The sequence below is a fragment of the Alternaria hordeiaustralica genome (genome assembly GCF_023758085.1).
Source record: "Alternaria hordeiaustralica strain BMP 2776 chromosome Unknown scaffold_3, whole genome shotgun sequence".
Taxonomy (NCBI): Eukaryota; Fungi; Ascomycota; class Dothideomycetes; order Pleosporales; family Pleosporaceae; genus Alternaria; species Alternaria hordeiaustralica.
Window position 1 is genome coordinate 983,425 of NW_026056775.1, and position 20,235 is coordinate 1,003,659.

Consider the following 20,235-nt stretch of genomic DNA (forward strand, 5'->3'; position numbering starts at 1 on the left):
TGTGTTGTCCTACGTGAGAACGCGGGTACGTCTGACTCTGCTATGCCAGACAATCGATCTATGCACCTTTCTCCAGCGAAGTCTCGCAGCAATTTTACTTTGCTTTCCCTTTTTGGCTTGTTCCTCAGTCTTCCATCAGCCCAAGCTACGGTCTGCGTCTGCTATCACCTGTTCGGTTATCAAGTGCAGCTGCTGTGTGGTTGTAAGACAGCCGACCAGGAATCTGTCACAACATTCACCATCTCTTTTTACACATCACTTCTTCTACTGTGGCGCTGACAATTTCATTAGAATTCTAACCTTACAACTGGAGTACCCCCTACACAACGAATACTATTCCGGACGTGAACCCAGGCATTCACCAGTACTCAGAATAGCCACAGGCTCAGCTCGTCAAGCTCGTCACACCGGTCGATAAGAAGCACCGCCTCGCTTCCATTCTCAACGATGCTGTGGAAACTGCTATCTCACGCATCGCACTTGCTGCATAAGTACCACCTTACGTTGTGCCTTCCACGACACGCGATGTCCGTTCCGAAATCCCGTTAAGGTACCTTGACAGCGCCGAACACCAAGACCCAGGGCCACGGTAAAAGTACGAAGCTTGTCTACATATTGTCATACAATTAACCCTTGCGGTCATGAGTGGCGGAAGAATTGAGACGGATATAGTGAGTTGATGATACACGGCAGTTTAGGGTTGGACGTGGGGTAACGCAATGACGAGGTGCAACTTGCTGATTAAATTGCGCAGTTAAGCGGTGCATGGGCTGCACCTATTCCATCACTACAATTAGGTCGACGGATGCGAACACGCGACTAGGCATCATGGAACAGCTCAGCGAGATGAACACCACACACACAAACAGGGTTGGGGCAAAATACCCCACCGAAAGATGGACAACATTCCTCTATACGAAGCCACGCAGGTTCACTCGCTAAACGTTCAGCTACCCTGCCCTCAGCATCCACGAGCTGCATGTGCACACTTCAGCAGCCATCTTACATGAGCAGCACGGCAATCCCGGTTGGCGAGGGCTATAGCTCAGCCAGCAAGCACATACCCCTCGTGCTCTCTGGTGCCACCCTTCGGAAGCCCGTCAGAAGCTGAACACGAACCCGGGGCCTCGCACCTGGGTCCAACGCCCGGAAGCGCCGCCTACTGTAGCATGCTTCTAGGGAGTTTCTAAAGGGTCGCACGGCGCGCACGCGAACGTCTGACTGCGTTATCGGCTGGCCGCTGCGCAGGTCTCGTCACCTCCTTCAGACGATTCAAGGACCCTCAAGCACGCGAAACCCCTCCCAGCACTGTTTCTCACAACCCCATTGTTTCTCTGTCTCTCTTCCCGCCAGGGTGTCATACTCCTACAGGTGAATGAATCTGTACCTCCCGGTCGCATTTCGCACCATACTCCCCAATCTGTCAGTCGCGCGGGCCGCAGCCGTCCGGAACCAATCTCCAGCGTCATCCACCCGTGGCTTGCAGCTTGTCTTGTCTGACACAAGGACAAGGGCCCTGGCCTCCCCCATGCACCCAACCAAACAACGGCGGGGTTCGGACGCAACCAGGGCACTCAAACCTCACGCATCTAGGCATGCAAGCGAGCAGAGGCCAAAATTGCCCGCCTTAAGCCACGAGGCAGCAAAAGCCGTTGTGCCACGCTAAACTTGATTTATTTATAGCGTTGCGCTGGGCTAACGTGCATTCCTTCCACCCAGGTATCATATCTCACGTCTCGGGAGTCGGAGACGGCAGGTAGATGTGCGTGTAAATCCGCCGGCAATCTTGACGCAGAAGCGCGATATCACATTGCGGCGCGGTTTCCCTTGACTTTGTACAGTTGCCTGCGGGTGTCGCGGTGTTCGCGATAGTGGATAGTGGAGCCCTGTATTAGGCCCGATGCCACCCGTCATCTACGACTTTGCTGTGCATCGCCCGTTTGCAGTAGAAGGCGCGAAATTCTTTGCGTCGCAGATGTGGAGACAATTGCGGCTGATGAAGTAATGTACACGGTATGTCACTCTGAACATGGCCCTTTGTGTAAGTGCTCGCCGGGGCCTTGTACAGTACTGATAATTCTGTACCGTGTGGCTTCGTACCAGGGGAAACTGTCCGACGTTCTTTCCGGCTTGTCGAACAGTCCGAAAGCAGTATCTCATTCATTGCACCGAGGATGTGTTGCTCATACGATACTAATCACAAATATGACAGGGCCTTCCGCTGGTCAAGTCAATAGGTAAACTCACCGCAACCAACCCCACATCGTCATCGTTGAGTAGGCTACGACCAGCCCGTGCACATGGCTGCCCACATCACGATTCTGCAGCTGCATCTCATGTCCTGCAGCCGGTAAGCATCCACGGACCTCCTCCTGGGTATACAATCAATTCTATGACATCCCGACACTTGTTTCTCTTAGTCAACGTATCGGCCGAAGGCCGTGTTTACGCACGAAAGCAGAACGAGGACCCTGCGTCCCATCCCCCTGCTAATATCGCATCGGTCAGATTTCTCGATATGATAGCTGTAGATGTCTGGGGTAAGTTTGAGGGTGAGTGAGGCGAATGAACAGAGCAAGGGCAAGTCAGCAAGGGGGTGGGCAAAGTGTAAGACCGAGGTACGATATCATTGGGAGAGCAGACGAGAATCATGCCATTGGGTATCATGGTCATCTCAGCGGGTGGTCCCAACAACTTGGTAAGCTAGTTCAACGGGCGCGTAACTGTGACTGGTAGGTTGGTTCGGACAGTTTGCCCTTGCCTTTACATGCAGATTAGGTGCTTTGGGCTGTTGCGTTGCTGCCGTATTTTGATGCGTTTTTTCTTTCTCCCTCTCGATGATGCAGGACCCTAAACCTTTTCGTGTGTCGTGCGTCTGCTTCTAGAACAACCGTCTTAAGCGAAAATGGCCTGTTTTCCAGCCTTAGCCTCGTGCTTTGGGCCTCTACGTCGTCATATTGAGACAAGGCAAAGTTAACAATGGGCGCCTGCAAGCGACAGCGCGTCACAATCCACATTTTCCACGCCCCCAATTCTTGTCGCGAAGCAGAAAATCCTTCAGCCTCCTGCTGCATGTCCGCTTCTTCCGAGTCAGTTGGGCAAGAAGACATGGTCGGTTTGCATCCGCCCGTCCAGCGAACCAAGTCGCGTCCCAACTACCTCATGATCTCCCGCGCCCTGCGCCACACGAATCCTTCCAACAGGGCCAAAACGGTAAAACTAAACATTTTTATCCTGTTTTGTATCCGGATCGTCTTACTTCCGGAATCCTTTAACGAATCCATTGCATCCTCGATTGCTGCTTTGGGTAAGGGCGCCTCGCCAATTTGGTGTTGCACGCAGCGAACGGTTGGTAATGGTGTTTTGTGGAGAGCTGGCATGCTGCTTGTCGGCGGCACCGCACGTATGAGACGTTTGAACTGTTGACGAGAAGCGTAGGAGGTGCTGCAACTGGATTGTTTGGGGTGCAGACTGCGACATTATGGTTGGTGGTAATGAAATGCCGAGCTGGGTTTTTCAGCTCGAACGGTCCACACCTTTTCTCTCTACCTCACGACTCAGCACTACAACCACTCGTCCGGTACTTGCAGGCGACAAACGGCTTGGATGACATGCACTACCTAAACCACTCTTGGCAATACCGCGGTTCCGTGCAACGACGTCCTGAACGGTACCGCGCGGACTGGGCCGCTCCTTCGTGGCAACTTGCTGGGTTGATCACCTTATCCGTCTGGAGATAACCGGGAAACCCTCACCTCGGCACCCAAGCGGGCTGACGGCCATAGTAATCACTCGATTCGAGCATCGCCATGCCGAGCCAGACACTTCGCCGAGGTGGTTTCGCTTCGGGTGGTGATTGAGGCTGCGCTATGATGGGTGTGGACATGCATAAGCGATGGCGATCTCCTGCTTTGAGCGTGTCGCAGTGTTGACGGCGACGGGAATAGAGCAGTACACAGCAAGGCTGAGGTTGGTTGCTGATTGATGTGCTTCGAGGGTTGCGAATAATCAACACAGATCAAGTGTGTGTCACTATCATTCGTGCGTTCAGGCTACAATGTGGGGTACCGTTATTCGTGTAGACGCGGCAGTGATGTTATCGCTATGTATTTCTATTCCAAGGTGATCTTGGATTCTTGTGATGAGGGTAGCTATCCCTTCTTATCAACGTAGAAGTGTCTATTCTCTTACTAAGTAGTGATTCCGGGTGGATGGATAGAGCTGATACCTAAGCAGATTACACGACACTGTAGTAGCTATGCAATAACATACATCGTAAAGAGGCTAAACCTTGTCCCCCCTACCTGATTAGATTAGTAGTGGAGTACACGATGATTGCTTGTAGACCTTGATCGGACGAATTGCTAATGCACTGGTCACTATGTAGTAATGTCTCGAGGATGATCATCGAAAGATGCAGCAAGAGGGTCGTGACAGTATGAAAGATGATACAAAGCACGATACATCTGCATCGACTAACCCTGAACACCATCTATTACATTTATTCTCCTAAGTGTGCGTCGATGCATTGACTTTATCGCATTATTACTGTCTCGCTTTTGACTTAGCTTCATCGATGTCATCAGGTTATAATTCTATTGTCCATACAGCTAGAACGATCTCGAGTGTTACCTTCTTCGCCGTGGTTCGAAACTGTACCCTTCTGCCCATCACGCTATAGTAACTGCGCACAGTTTTTACTTCACCCTTCGTCCTCGCGATCTATCTCAAACTTGCATAAGGTACATTCTCGTACCTAGAAAGATCTTGGTACTGCACATCAGGCAGACAATTCTTCATCCGTTAGCTTTTGTGACGCAGTGAGTTAGAATCCTAGACCTAATAAAACACTCTAGTGTTCTACTTCAACCATACTTGAATACTCTTTATCAGTGACTGCGAAACACGTAGGCATCTCTAAGTGGAGTGGCATCTTTACACATGCTTATTTGTCTACATCTGACATCGACGACTCCTCAGCTTACGTCTAGTACTTCGCACACCGTAGATTTTCGCGATTAACAGAACCAAATATCTACAGTGGACCCTCAATTGGCGGGTTTGTATATTTCCACAACGGCAATCTGCAGTTTCGCGCCTATGTCGATTCCATCTCAATGTCTAGTAGCAATGAACTTCCATTAGGACTGCTTCTTAAAGCAGTAAGTTTCACTTCATTTGAGACACAAGCTTTCAAAGTAAAAAAGTGAATTCGAACTATGTACAGGCGACGTTCGCAAATTGATGTGTACAGTGTGAGAAAGGTAAGAAGGTAACTACGTAGCACTCTTGTGATCCATATCCATCCATCCCGGGGTCATTCGTAAAGATGACTTCATGATCCGATAGGATCGTCTATGCGCAGTAAAGGTCGGAGGTAGCGCTGTCAAACTTGCAGTTGGAGGGAGACTGAATGGCAAGCTGGTTGGTGTTAGCATAATGATAAGTGAGCAAAGATGCCATGGCAGTCACTTACGTTGATGTAGCCACCGTCACCGCGGCTGTAGAAGGAGTTGTCAGGGCCGGACATGAGGAAGCAGTCGTAGTCGGTGTTGAGGACACCAGACTTGAAGCGGACCGAAGAGAGCTCGCGCATCTGGTTGGGCTTGGTGACGTCGTAGCCCTTGTTGTAGCAGACGGCAGCCTCGCCGGGGCCGGCGCGCTTGATCATCTCGGCGACAGTGGCCTTGGTGAAAGCCTCACGGGCCTGAGTAGGAAGAGAGTTAGTCTGAGAACTGGATATGATTTATAGGGGTTGTGGCTTACAGCGTTCCAGTCGATGGCATCCTTAGCGATGTTGAGGGCAGCAGTGCCAGAAACACCGACAATACCAGAGACAACACCTCCGATGATGGCGATGGAGACGGGGTCGACAACGCGCTTGTCGAGCTCAGGGACAGCGGGGGCAGTCCAGTTGGTCTTGTGAGGGTGAGGCTGAGGCCAGGTAGGGACGGCAGCGGCAGTGCCAGCAAGGAGAGCGGTAGCGAGTTGGAACTTCATTTTGAAAGAAGGTTGGTTGGTGATTCAGCGAGTGAAATCGGGTGGATTGTAAGAGGCTGTTGTAGTGATGATTGAAGACTTGATGATCGTGATGAGGATATTGATGAGTACTTCTCAACCTCTTATATATCCAAAGTCTTGCGCTGATCACCACCCAAGGGGCATATACAGATATCTTATTCGGGCCATTCTCGTTGCTATCTTGCTAAAGCCTCATGTTTCTGAGACCGCCCGGTGAATTGTTTTCATGTACTCCTTGGCTCCAAGCGTGAGGATACATGCGATGGAGTATGGCCAAGGAGAGGGATCGTCCGTGTACCTTGCAGATATGGCGAGAAAACGAGCCATTCGGTGCGATTCCTGAACACGACATCATCAGAGCCTCAATACTCGTCTCCGCTTGTTCGGCGGCACTCATGAGGCTTGCCCGGTTCTAAGCGTGAAGACGCACGCATGAGGCTGATTAGTTGGCTACCTAGGTAGCTTGGCTAAGGAGGTTGCCGTTGGCAGGCAGACATGCTCAACTTTGGAAGGATCGTACGTGATGCGAGTCCTTGTAGGGAACCAGTTTCAGAACGCGTTCCTTGCCTATATTCTTCACAGGTACTCATCAACAAGCTCTCATCGTTCAGGCGTACCACGGTGCCTGTTCACTGGATATAGATTAATTCGCAGCCGTTTCCCGCGCCGCAGTGGCCGCTTAGATTCCCGATCGCGATCCGTGGGAGCTGGGACGTCGTACCCCAGAGGACAAGTTACGCGGGTAACTTACTCAAGCAAGCCGAATGTTGCGCATTGCTCTTGGCATAAGCTTACGGCGGATGCCGAATGCCCGTGACTAACTATTCCCGGATAGGATCAGCTCCGAAAATTGAGCCGCATTCCATCTTCGAAGATCGTTATACTGAAGCATCATGCTACTGCAGAGGTATGCCAGCCTTCGTACCGGCTTCAAGCCGACTAAGCGCTCAAAACCCGTTTGGATGTTTGTTAGCATAGTTGTTATCGTTCTTAGCACGATCCGTCGGATTATCACAATCACAAAAAACACGCCGTTTGTCCTGAAACGACCATGATCTTCTCTTGGCCTGTTTCCTAGCCATGTTAGCGCGTTTCTTTCGAGATGCTATCGCGAATTCACGTGTTGAAGAAGTCAGCCTGACCAGATATTTCCGCATGTTTTCTCTCCAGATAAATTAAGCTACGCTGGCCCAAGCCGGCAAATCGTATTAAGTTTCACCGGCGACCTGGTCGCTGTCAACTTGATACAAGACGATGACGTAGTACCCGAGACCCTGTGCTATAATCGAGCAACCATTGGTCTGACAGCTCACACGTGGATGCCTCTGAGAGACCGACAGTAACCATTCACATGTTATCTCTCAGACCACTCTCTCCGCATCTTCTCGAACCCCTTTACAAGCCCCTGCCCTCCTGTAACCACAGGAATCTCACCTACCTCAAGTCTCCTCGAGAACTCCATTCGCTGCGCAGCTTCAAGATTAGTGTCAAGGATATCTGTACCTTCTGCGGCATCTTGCCACTGTTTAACCGTAACGCTACGAGGATTCTTCCGGCTCTGCTCAACAAGAACTTTGACTTGATCAAGCTGTGTGATGAACTGCTTCAGCGTTTTGATGGCAACGTCGTTCATGGCGACTTCGGCTTGGTACTTTGCATCTTGCTGGCGCTTCTTGAAGAGTTCAACATGGAAGCGATCATCGAATTGGGGCCTGGGCAATGTATGCATTCGTTCTTTTCGAGACGTTGTTGATTGTGAAGCGTGACAGCTTTTTTCTCGCGATGGCGGTGCAACAGAGCCTAATGTTCGCCTTACCTTCTCGGCTTCTGCTTTTGGTTTCCCGATGTGGGCAGCGAGCGCGACGGAGTCTACATGTGGCACGCCCTCAACCCATTTCGCGGGTGGAAGACCCTCCCCGTAGGGAAGATGCGCTGCGAGATCAAGATATTGCACGCTCCTGGGCAAGTCGACTCGCGGCCAATGTTTCTCGCAGTACTCCACGCGTGCCTCGTTGTTGGAATACGGGTCTTCTTTCGGCCACCCCACTCGTGGCCAAAGCTTCTCTTGCAGGTCCCTTACCGCCGTAAGGTTTAAGTTCGGAACGGCTTGTGGCCGATGCGCTTGCCGGTACCGCTTCGCCTTGTAGTTTGCCAGCGCTATCATGTTCAAGTAGGGAACTTCCTTCGGCCACTTCTCTTTGTGATGAGGCTTTTGATAAATGGCGCGCAACTTGCCAGGAGATTTCTCAAATAGCTGATCCCAGTCTTCCGGTGTGACAGAGTCTCGGTCCGCAGTGTGTTGGCGTCTTAGAACGCGAGACTGCTTCCAGAGTTGACTGACAGCGACTTTCCACGCACGGACTCTGCGCCGCATTATCAGTACCTTGAGGTCATGTGCGCGTTGGGCCTTCCGCTTTGCGACCGAAACCTTAATGCGATGTACGCGGTTCCTATGTTGCTGTAGCCGGCTGGGCCATCTTGAGACAATGCTATTTAGCCTATGTTGTAGGAGGAGATGCTTGAAGCTGACGCGATTCCAGCGCGTGTAGTGTTCGGATCCACAGCCCATGCTTGAGTACTCGGTTGTATTGATGGTAGCGGGACTTGGCTGACTACCTAGGTAGTGTTGCCGACAGTTGAAAGGGGCTTGGAAGAGCGTGACGAGTCGGTGATGTAGAGCGCGAGGGTGATATTGCGGTGGAGGGAAGCACAAGTATATACTAGAGGAATCTGGTTAGCCAGGCGGCAAGAGACCCAAGTGAAAAACTTGCCATAGATGAACGACTGTTGCTCTTCCAATACCAGAGTGTTCTGCATCGTCCATCGCGAATTCAGTGAAGGTGGTGGCAGTACATGTAAGCGACATGCTTCTGATGAAGAGAAGGTAACAAGATGCTTCCTAGGTATGTCCACTGAGCGCGAAACCCTCCCTACCATTACCAGAGCAGTTGTTGAATGACGTCATGTATCAGGCAAAATAGTCACTCTGTAGAAAGTGGGAGATGAAACGATGCTGATGATAGAAAGCAATCCGTGTACTACCACGGCTCTTATTTACTAGCCCTTTCCATTCTCCTCCGAAAGAAAGAGATACTATGTATACTTAACTTACTGCCACGAGCTGCTCAGACTAGCGCTCGCTTGGCATTTGGGTACGGTGTAGCTTCTGTTCGGGTCACTCTCCCAAGTGACTGTTCCGCCACTGCTGATCTTCACGAACTTGTACTGAATTGATGAGCCAGCCGCGAATGGGATTGTAATAGTCCAGACGGGGTTGCTAGATGTGTAGCTGTTCGCCGAAAGAGTGAGACCTTTAGCTGGCGTCCAGTTGCCGAGCTGCGCGGTGTTACCGGTGATTTTGATTGTGTCACCAGGAACGGTGGTGATGCGGTGTGTGAAAGAGACCGAGACAGCTGTCGGGCATGCGGTCGATGTAGCAGTGGCAGTCTTTGTGGTAAGGGTGGTACCAGTGGTGGGCGTAGCGGAGCCAGCAGTAAGGACGATGGGCTCACCATTGCTGACGGTTACACAGATCCTACCGCTGCCGTCGGCGGTCACCGCGGCTCCGTTTCCGTAGACGTTTGTCCATTTTCCGTTGGCCTTTTGGGTGTTGAAGCAATGCTGCTGGTTGGAAGTGCTTCCGGCATTCGTAGTAAGAACGATAAGGTTACCGCCTGCACGGCTCCAGGCGTAGGCGTTGTCCGCTACATACAAGTGAACATGGTCATCAGCGGCAAGACCTCCTGCAGACTTCCTCGCGGCAGTCAACTTCTTGATGGCCTGGTAGAGGTTCGCGTTGGTGTTGAAGCCGCTTCGCCATAGGTCCTCTCGGTTGGCTGGGTCGTCACCGCCAGCGTATCCTTGTTCGGTACCGTAGTAGAGGATGGGAATACCTCGTGCAAGGATGACGTAAGCCAGGGCGTTCTTGAGCAGGGTCTGATCGTTCTTCACGTTGAGCCAGCGCTTGTTGTCGTGGTTGTCCAAGAAGGTACCGAGAGCAGATGGGTCGGGGAAGGTGTTGCTGACGGTGTTCATCATGTCTACGAGCGCCTGAGATGAGCCCTTCTGTTGGTAGAAGTTGTTCATGGGGTAGTAGACCGCGTAGTTCAGAAGACCAGGCATGAGCTTGGCGTACTCGGCAAGGTAAGTTGGGCTGCCATCGAACACTTCGCCGATGCTGTAAACTCCCGTCGCAGAAGAGAATCCGGGCCAGAAGTCTTTCTCGACGTGCTTGACGGTATCGATGCGAACGCCATCGAAGCTGTACTCCTTGACGAGCCAAGAAACCCAAGTGTTCATGACGCTGCGGATCTCGGACGATTGAGTGTTGAGGTCAGGGAGACCAGCAATCTGGCACTGCTCGACGCTACCTTGGTTGCTGTAGTTGATGTCGCAGGCGGAATGGTATGAAGAAGCTTGGTTCAGTGGCGAAGGGCGGTTGTTCGTGATCGCACCTGGTCCCATGTGGTTGGCAACGACATCGACCATGACATAGACGCCCTGTACCGGATTAGTGGATGTATAAATTCAATGTTGCCTGACTTAGTCGTACCTTTGCATGAGCGGTGCTAACTAGGCTCTTCAGATCGGCAGCAGTACCGTAGTTTGAGTTGATGGCATACAGGTCCTCAGCCCAGTAGCCATGGTATCCAGCAGCCTTGTCTACAATTGTTGTTAATACACATAAAGTCCAATGTTGACGAGCGAACCGTACTTGAAACGACCGGAGTGATCCAGATGGCATCGAATCCTAGGCCCTTGATGTAGTCGATCTTGGACTCAAGTCCCTTGAAAGTTCCGCCACAGTAGTTGCCAAGGTTGCTGCATGATGCGCCTCCAGTGTCGCTGCTGCTGCGAGCAACACGGTCAGTGAGAACGAAGTAGATGCTGCGAGACTTCCAGGCGCTCGTGTCGGCCGCTGAAACGAGGGAAGTGAAGCCCAAGAGAGCAGTGGTGATGAGGTTGGAGAACAACATCTTGATCAGCTCGATGCTTTTCTGAGCGGATGCTTGAAGTTGCGAGGCTGTGATGCTTTCGTTTTCGATGAGGTCGGCCGCTGGATTTATAGACGTGCCACGCGTGGGTATCACAAGGCCACCCAATGTCCCTCAGGCTACCCCACAAAGTTGCCTTAAACCCGAGTAAGGCTTACACGACCTCGTGGTAGACTTCTGCGCCTCTCTGCGGTAGTCGAAGATACTAAGAAGCCGAAGTATGGTTAGAAGCCGCACAGAGAACGATGGTGATGCTCCGGACCGTCATGAATCCACTGAAAGAAGTGTACCTGGGCGATCATAGTACTCGTGGCGATCTCTCGGACCGAGTTAGAGGCTTCCAGTGTGCCTCGTGGACGTTTGAAACACATCGGTGGGGTACAGAAAACGGTCAAGGGCCCCGATCAGGAAGCTGCGGAATACTAGACCTCCGACTTTGCCATGGGCGCAGTAGTATTGGCCGCTGCACTTGTTTGGCGTATTGGCTCTAGGGCAGACTAGAGGGTGGGAAGGCTCAGGGGAAATGAAGGAAGTCGCAGGGTCGAAATGAGGGTGGCGGCGTAAGCGAGCTGATGTGCCTCGGGATTGCGGCTTAGCGTCACCATCACGATCCGCCGTCCCCGCATTCCGGTACTTTAGTACCGCCCAAGTCAATTAAGGTGCGGGCCGGACAGCGTTCTGAGGTCTTCTGACCGTTCTGCATATGCGTCAGCGCGCCCTCTGTTTGCTGACGCGCATTGTTACCGACAGCGACCCAATGAACGCGAGGCCGCTTTCACGACCACGACTAAGACGGCAAGTCTCCGAAGAGCGCTAGACGCTTCCATTAGGGCATGTACAGATGGCGGACGCCCTCGGACTTCTAGTCGACGAGCTAGAAGAGAATCCTCGGGTTTGGGGATTTCCACGAATCCACGTGTTGAAAGGAGATTTTTCAGAGTCTGGAGCCGAACACGACCACAGCCGACATGACGCGAAGACGTTTCCGGGGTGCAGCACTTGGACGACGGCGCGAATATCGAGATCGTATCAAGAGCCTTGCAAAATGCACTCACCGAAACTTTACATGCCGAGGCGCTGCTTGGAGTAAGAGCCGACATCAATCCAATGGAAGCAAAGGAGGCATTACAAGCATGTGGAGGTTCACGATAATCGCGGGTAGGAAAGAAGAATTTCTTGTTCGTGAAGTGGTCATCGAAATCGTTGATGGTGTGCCAATGTCCCAAGCGCAGTTCTCTCGACGATGGCACACCTCAAAGTCGAAACGCATACGACTAGACGTGAAGCCGCTTCAAAGCGTGTCGTCTTGCTTCTCCGTCTGCTCTCTGCCTAGGTAGTTGGCGCTCGGGATCTACGGCATCATTGTTGCAGCGCTTCAGAAAAGCGACTTCAGCAGTGACTACTGAGAAAAACCATGTCGCATCAACAAACCTGTAAAGTGGCCTGCGAAATCTGGCTGGGTCACGCTCAGCGTTCTGCTCCGCCAGACAATGTCTTTGTTGTCGGAAATATGGAGGTAGTTCGACAAAGCCATTCGTTCCGACGATTGTCCCCTTTGTGGACCAAGCTGTATAACATGGACGATCCTTAGTCTGTCGCGTGTCTTGTTTTCCAAAGTCACATCATCACCGACACTGACCAAAGAACGATCGCCCGCATCTCAAAGTTTCTCTTACGCTTCATGGCTTATGCACACCGCACGAGGGCTGGAGCTCGCCACACTGGCTACAATCTGCGCGGTATCCCGATACCGGCACCAGTGGTACCAGCGGCACCAGCGGCACCACATCCAAGACAAGTAGTCAAGAATACTGTAGCTAGACGAATTCGGAACGAATGGCTTATCACGCGGCAAAACAGGAGAAGTAGAGGCTTGGGGCGAAATGGTAACACTTGTTTTCGCCTGAGCGGTTTGCAAGCGCTATTGCATCTGCCAAAGTTCCTTCAGTGGATCATCTCACACAACAGTACGCAAGGTAGTACGACTGTTTTCCCTTGTCGTCCTGTTGCCGCTATTCAAGCGCAACTAGCACAGGGCTTGACGCTGGGTAAAAGCGATACTTTGGAGAAAAAGAAAGACGAAGAACCACCAGAAGATCTAGAAGACTGCCCTGCTTGCGCAGTCAAGGCTCTAGCGCAATTTTATTGGGGTAATCAAAATCTCAATGCTAATGGCCACCCCAAACCCCTGCGATTCGATCATGCACAGCTACAGGCGGTGCACGATGTAGACGACGCATTGCGTGTGTTTACGCCTGGAGCGGGTACAGGCAACGCGCAACAAGATCCAGAGGAAATGCAAACGCGATTACTAACGACATGTCTTGAATCTGTTGATCACACGTAAGGTGCCCGAAAGATACTAGACCGGCTTGTGCTGACAAACGTAGACTCGCAGTTAATACTGAATGGAGGGCTCGCTATGAAGCTCTCTTCGTTCTTCAGCTCGATATGAACCGAACTTGTGCATGCGGTGCTGTACGGACTTTACCCATAGGCACCAACGTTGACGGTATCGGGTTCAATAACGTCGCCATTCTCCCTCCGGGTACCAGAGATAGCGTCACAGATGCCATGAATCGACACTTCACGCCAACGCCTTTGGGCAATCTCCCTTGCGGTACCTGTAACATGTCACAGCCGTTCACTGAATCTATACACATCGAAGGGTCGCCCGAGTACCTTCGCATCAAGCTCAGTATTGTCCACCAAGGAGCCAAGAACTTCAATCCTGTAGTTCTCAACGAATACCTGGATCTTGCTCAATACCAAACCGTCGGCAGCATTCCACCGTCGCTCAAGTATCGACTGAGCAGTGTGCTGTCTCACTGTGGACGACATCTTAATTCCGGACATTGGTTAGCGAGCGCACGTGGTCCTGATCAGGTCTTCTACATAAATGATGCTACGGTTACCCAGCAAGACGCACCCTCGCGGTTGAGAGCTAACCCACAAATGAAATCGCAGGCTGTTGTTTTGATGTACAGACGAGTACATACCAGGTAACATCTAGGTCAGTGTTGTATTCGGTAAGCTCAGAAGGTCGGCGGGTCGACGTTCTCTACTTCTCGCCATCAATCAGCTGTCTCTCGAATCGCAATAGTAGTAATAGCATTAAGTAAGATGTCCGGAACCCATTCGCTTTTTCCTCACTTACCAATGCCCCGTTGTAGAACATCACATTGAGGCTAGCCGGGACGACCCGTCCATACGCGTCTGTCTCCTTTCCTGAACGATATCTTTGCAACGTGCTTACGTCATAGCTCACTGTAACAGGCAACTGTAAGCGCCAAGCCCAGGCTTTCCGTTTGTATCTACCTAGAGTTCCACGCCTTCCTCACTTCCAACCCTTCAAGTGCTCTTCGATTAATTCCGAGCGCAAGGCTGAACGCAGCCATGATGACTAATTTTCACCTCTTCTCCAACCTTCCCGCCGAACTGCGCTTTCGTATCTGGCACGTCGCACTCGAGGACGACTACATCGACTTGAAGGGACGCCATCGCATTATCGAGCTACATAACTACAAAGCAGGCCCTCAGGTGGGTGTCGCTGTGTCTCGCCGTTACCCTACTCTTTTCGAGGTCAGTCGCGAAGCACGATGTGAAGCTGCTAAAGCCGGCGGCGGAGAGTGGACCACTGTACGTGTTTTGCCCAGTATTAGTAACTTGTTTGGGACGTTGACGCGCTGACATCCTCATCAATGTATAGGTGAAGGCACGATTCGACGGCAGACAGGAGCCAGGTCATACCACCAGCTTCAAGATTTACATCAACTTTTCACACGATGTAGTTCTCCTCTCAGATCGAGCCATCTCTCAGCAAGCGCCTGTGGCTATACTCAAAGTTTACTACACGAGTCCTGAAGCTACCAAAGTACAAGTCTTGATGACTCTACTACCGAACGACGTCATCAAGAAACTCGCGCACCTCATGCTTACCACAACCGGGGTACGTTACCAGGGCGAGCGTCTCGAAAACTTCACCTCACTCGAACGTCTTCATCTCTACGTCCGCTATGGCATCTATGACGTCATGTCCCCAGTTAGGCAGCACATATCGAAAGCATGGAGGCTCTTGGACTCAGAAGCACCACGCGTGTCGTGCTTCCCCCCCTGCCGTTCTACCGCCGGCGACTCCGTTCATGACCGGGACACTATGGTTTGGGTCTCAGATTCTGGCGTCATGGATATCGAGAGTGACGGTATTCGCAGGGTCGAGTGGGGACTGAGGAAGGACTTGTGGGTTCCGAGGGCGAAGAAGGGATCGGGTACTCTGCAAAAGATTGGCTAAGGGATGGAGATGATGGGCACGCCTTGGACGCGAAACGGTCAGGCAGCGGGACTGCATGGCAGATTTGGACTGGGATGAAGGGTCGACCTCACCTAATGGAGCAATACAGTGTCTGATCAACGAAGCAGATAGCAGCACCACCAAGGAACTCAATGTATGTAACACATGGAAAAGCAGACAACGAAGGATAACAATATATTCTCGTTACCCCAACCCAAACTCCAGCTATGCGTACCCCTACACCCCCTGCACCTTCCGATAACTCGGCGGCTTAAGCGTCCTCCTCAACAACTTAACCGCATAAGGCGGCACAAGACTAATCGCCGCAATAACCGCAAACTTCCACCAAAACGCCACACTGCCCACGTACTCAAGATCAAAGTACTCCGTCAAAAACGGCACAGAACCAAAGTAAATCGCCGCCGTACCCACGATACTAGCAATCATGATCCAGTGCCACGTCGTCACCTCCATAGCCACCATAACAAGCTCATTAACGATAAGCACGGAGAAACTGACGCTGACCATCTTGAGGAAAGTGGGGTCAGGTGCCGCAGGCGGTGTTGTGGATGTGCCCACGCCGATGAGGAGTTGAGAGAGACCTTGTATGATAGAGCCTTGGTAGACAGAAACTGCGACCCATATGAAGAAAGATTTGTAACTCAGACTGCGGCCCGTTTTGAGCTCAGCGTAGAGTTCTGGGTAGAGGTTCGCGACGCTCTCGTCGACATCGCGATCGAGCACGAGAGAGAACACTGGCATCATGGTGTAAATCGTGCTGTAGCCGACGAGCAAGAAGTCTTTGTACAGAGCGTTGGGCTCAAAGCTGCTGGCAATGGAGAAGACGGTTTGGCAGATACTGATGATGAGACCGCGGTGGATGACGAATTGACTTAGTTTCGCGGAGCGCTTGTAGCTGTTGCGGCCGTGCCAGACCAGCAGTTTGACGAGGTAGCAGAACTGTTCGATGGAGAAGTCGGCTGCGAGCGAGGCTTGTCGGCCTTCTTTTCCCACGATGCCCACGCCTACGTCTGCTGCTTGGATCATGGAGACGTCGTTGCCGCCGTCGCCGATGCAGCATACGCGCTTCTTCGTGAACTCGCGGATGAGGCGTGCGACGTCGGCTTTTTGGGTGGGCGAGCATCGGCAAGCTACTACGGTGGGGAGTTGCACGGCGACGGTGATGAATTCTTGGCGGAAGTGTTGGAGGAATAGCGCAAGGGATTCGCCGTCGATGAGGAGGCAGGCATCTAGTTTTCCGCGGAGGAAGTCGAGGGAGGAAGAGGCGAGGTCTTTGCGCTTTAGCTTGGCGATGGTGTGGACGTATTGGCCGCGGGCTACAAGTTTGGACGAGACGGCTACACAGCGGGCTGTTTCAACTTTGTCGCCCGTTAACATCCAGATTTTGATACCGGCGTTGCGGAGGAGTTCGAGGGAGGGTTTGACGTCTTTTTGTAGCTTGTCTTCGACACCGGTAACACCGAGAAGTTCCAGGTCGTTCTCTAGATACTCCTTTACGACGTTGGCGACGGCGGCATCGCGGTTGTTGAGGGCAAGCGAGGCCTGAGCATGCTTGGTAGAGAAGTCTTGGTAGATCTGCGCGGAGAGCTTCTTGCGGCCGACGACCAGTGTTCGGAGACCTTCACGAGCCATATTGGCTGTCTCTTCGTCGAGCCAGTCGTTGGCGGCAACAATGGAGGTCATGACAGTGTCGGCACCCTTCTGATAGAACCATATCTCGCCACCATCATCAGAGGGTGATGATACTGGGCCCTGATAGAACTTCACGACAATACCCATGCGCTTGCCTTCTGATGTGAATGGAAAGACATTCAAAATGCGCACTTTGACAACAGTGTTCCCGCTGTCGCATGATAGGAGAGTCATAGATTCGCGGTCACGAGACAAGAGCTTCAAGCCAACAGCCTCGGTCCATCTGACGATGGCAATCTCATCGGGAGATGAGGCTTGGTATGTAGTCACTGTCTCCCCGTTCTCTTCTTCAGTTGTCGGCGTTACATTATGGCAGAGGGCTAGGGCTAGCACAACATCGCGGACCCGGGATCCAATCTCTCGGCGCGTACGAGTGGCTGAGGTGAGAGGTGCGATGTATGCAGAAGAAGGCGTGACAAGTGATGGGGCTTCACCGGCGGGTGGTGTGAAGCACTGGTGAACGTATGATGACACCTCGTCCATGGCCTCGTTTGCGTAGGAGACTGTGCCGACGTGAATCTTCTTCATGACCATCTCTACGTACTGTTAGTAGTGTCGAGATTACTTCATGGTTGAACATACCATTCTGTGTCAGAGTACCTGTCTTGTCGCTCAACAGGTACTCAATGCGACCCAGGTCTTCTGGGATTGTGCTAGTCCGAACGATAGTGCCTTTGATGCTTTCATCATGCTGTATGAACCATGCATAGACCGACTTGCCCATATCAAGATTGACACGCAGACCTACTGGGACAATAGTGGAGAACAGAATGAGGAATCTCAGCATTGACGCCCACCATTGCCTGCCTTCGATGACCTGGAATCGCGCGAGTGCCACTAGGATGAAAGAGAGCGAGAGGGTGAAGATACATAGCCACTTGGTCAGAGAGTTTATCTCTAATTCAAGCAGACCAGTCTTGGATCTTGAGGGCGATGTAGAAAGCGCTTGACGAGTTTGTGGGCCGGTGTATACGACCACAGCGAGTAGACTGCAGCTTGATGCAACGACAGTATTCGCCCATATGGTGTTGTCGATGCTCAAGGGTGCTGACTGCACCTCTGTGGGGGATGTCGTTTCTTCGTTATCATGAGGGTCATAATGTCGCTGCGTCTTGGGTGGCAGTTCAACAGTTCCGTAGAACTCATTGACCTTCTTGTCCGGTTTGCCAGCGACAACGCGGAGCCGGGTGTACTCGCCAATATCCAGATTCTGTGTAAGTGGCGAGGTCAGGCGCAGCTTCCAGTCGGTTTCACCGTCCAACTGATCTGTTCTGATGAAGGCTTCTCCCGAGGTTCCAGAAGCTGTGGCACTGTCAACCTTGGCCGTGTCGCTGGTGTCCATGCCATCAATAAGCGCAGCCGATGAACTTTGCGCCTTGGTGTCATCTTCAATAGGTGCTGCATTTTCGCTGGAGTAGCTCTTCAGGAGCACCATGTCGGCAGGCACTCGCTGGTCTTTGCCGAGTTTCACGACGTCTCCAACTCTGAGGCTCCGAGAGGGTTTCACAACTTCCCAGTAGGTGCATGTCGCCAGGCCCTTGCCCGAAAGTCGCTGCTCCTCGTCATCAATGTCTGCCAACCGACCCTCGTCCTTGGGCTGCTTCCTCAGGCGCTTCTTCCTCTGCGAGTTCTTTCCGGGCGCGACGCCGTTCCCGAGGCTGTTCTCCTCAAACTTCAGAACGGTGTAACCCTCCGAGTTTGCTTCTGCGTCTCTTCGCCGTCGAGCAATATCGTCCATTGCCTCTTTACTTAGCGTTATCGTCAAGACGAAAGCCAGTGGTGCGATGTATGTCGACAGGTAGCCAATTCGGAGGACGGGTATGACCTGCGATAGGGCGACGAGCAGAAAGTACATGTTGATGAAGAAGGAGAACTCATTGTAGAGGGTGCGTGGGAGGAAACTCCACGGGGTGTATTTGGCATTCGACACGGCGTTCGCGGGGAATCTCGAGGTCTGAAGCTGGCCGACGGAGATGGTGCGCTGGGTGGTGGGATCGTGCTCCTCGTCCGCATCCGACTCTCCGGCGTCGTCACCTAACTGTATGGGGGCGTTGTTCTGGCGCGAGAGGAAGCTGGGCAGGCGCATGTTGGAGCCCAAGCGGGAAAGAGCGCTCGGTGGTGGCTGCCGTCTTCTCCGTGGTGTGTGCTGTTCAGGCAAGAGCGGCGAATCGTCATCGCCCGACTGGCCATAACTGCCAGCCGAGTCTCTCTTGGACCCTTCATCGTCGTCCAGCAGCCCTCTTAGGTCGTCCTCTTCCGGCTCTTCCTTCTTCTTGTTCGCGCGCAGCCTGCCGACTCTGAGATTCCTCAGCGGTATCCTCGCGCCCAGCTCATGGTATGGCCGCCGTTGCTCCTTGGACTGGCGCCGTGGTGGTGTAGCGGCGGACTGGGAGCGAGAGGCCAGAGGGTCCAGCTCCTCTAGGTCGAGTTCTAGGTCCGAGTCGTCGTCTGGCGCATTCGGCTGGTGGTACTGGTGGGGAGCGGCCATGGCTCATGGGCGGGCGAAGAGGGTGCTGGCTAGTTCCGCCTCATGTGCGACGGGCTGGGTGTGGTTATGGCTACGAGGGTTGCCTTCGGGGGTCCGCGGCGTTTCGGGGGTGTCTGAATGGGCTGTCTGGGCGACTCGACGTTTTGTTTCGGCGGCCGAGCGCTGTTTGGGCCGTGTCGACGGTATATGACGTAGTAGGTGTAGCAGAGGGAATGGCGGTATGTGAATTGTAGAGTCCATCCATATGTGTCTCGACGTCGCGTCACTCATAGCTGTGTGGCGCAGGCGCAGGGCTGTGGCTCGAGGACAGGGTTGCCGCGGCGGGCCGTTTCAATGTCCAACCTTGGGCGCAGGAACAGCTGGCCAGATCGCTTTCCCACCCTTCCTGCCAGATTACCTACGATGCGCCCGGGGATCGCCTCCGATATTTGATTCTCGCTGCCTTCCTGGACGAAGATCGCGTCTTTCGCAGTTGTGCGACACGCAGAGCCCATGCTCTTCTGCTTCTATAGAGGTACGTAGCCATGTTCGCGGTCTCTGACGTAGAAAGGGATGGCGATTACGCCTCTTGCGGGTCGCGTTCAAGTCACCGTTGCGACTTCCTTTCACGCTCAGTCACATGCACCTGCGTTTACACAAACTCCTCTCTCCTGCATAATTCTCCTCGGTTTGCATATTTTGTCCCACGAGGCGTCTACCGTGGCATGTCAGACCTCGCTTCACCACCC

At 52.6% G+C, this 20,235-nt stretch overlaps 5 protein-coding genes across 5 annotated transcripts; 1 reads left to right on the forward strand and 4 right to left on the reverse strand.

Moving 5' to 3' along the window:
- Positions 1-5,431: 5,431 nt before the first annotated feature.
- J4E84_002496 (uncharacterized protein) lies at positions 5,432-6,000 on the reverse strand (the record flags this gene model as incomplete). The annotated part of the gene is made up of 2 exons (XM_049385121.1): positions 5,432-5,735; positions 5,996-6,000. 2 exons carry the CDS (start codon positions 5,998-6,000, stop codon positions 5,432-5,434), a joined length of 309 nt encoding a protein of 102 aa, XP_049247144.1.
- Positions 6,001-7,375: 1,375 nt separating this feature from the next.
- Positions 7,376-8,795, reverse strand: J4E84_002497 (uncharacterized protein; the record flags this gene model as incomplete). The annotated part of the gene is made up of 2 exons (XM_049385122.1): positions 7,376-8,637; positions 8,789-8,795. 2 exons carry the CDS (start codon positions 8,793-8,795, stop codon positions 7,376-7,378), a joined length of 1,269 nt encoding a protein of 422 aa, XP_049247145.1.
- Positions 8,796-9,129: 334 nt separating this feature from the next.
- Positions 9,130-10,997, reverse strand: J4E84_002498 (uncharacterized protein; the record flags this gene model as incomplete). The annotated part of the gene is made up of 3 exons (XM_049385123.1): positions 9,130-10,521; positions 10,574-10,683; positions 10,736-10,997. The coding sequence occupies 3 exons, from the start codon at positions 10,995-10,997 to the stop codon at positions 9,130-9,132; spliced, it is 1,764 nt and encodes a 587-aa protein (XP_049247146.1).
- A 3,414-nt stretch (positions 10,998-14,411) lies between these two features.
- J4E84_002499 (uncharacterized protein) lies at positions 14,412-15,306 on the forward strand (the record flags this gene model as incomplete). The annotated part of the gene is made up of 2 exons (XM_049385124.1): positions 14,412-14,654; positions 14,725-15,306. 2 exons carry the CDS (start codon positions 14,412-14,414, stop codon positions 15,304-15,306), a joined length of 825 nt encoding a protein of 274 aa, XP_049247147.1.
- A 237-nt stretch (positions 15,307-15,543) lies between these two features.
- J4E84_002500 (uncharacterized protein) lies at positions 15,544-19,507 on the reverse strand (the record flags this gene model as incomplete). The annotated part of the gene is made up of 2 exons (XM_049385125.1): positions 15,544-17,555; positions 17,602-19,507. 2 exons carry the CDS (start codon positions 19,505-19,507, stop codon positions 15,544-15,546), a joined length of 3,918 nt encoding a protein of 1,305 aa, XP_049247148.1.
- Between the last annotated feature and the right edge of the window lie 728 nt (positions 19,508-20,235).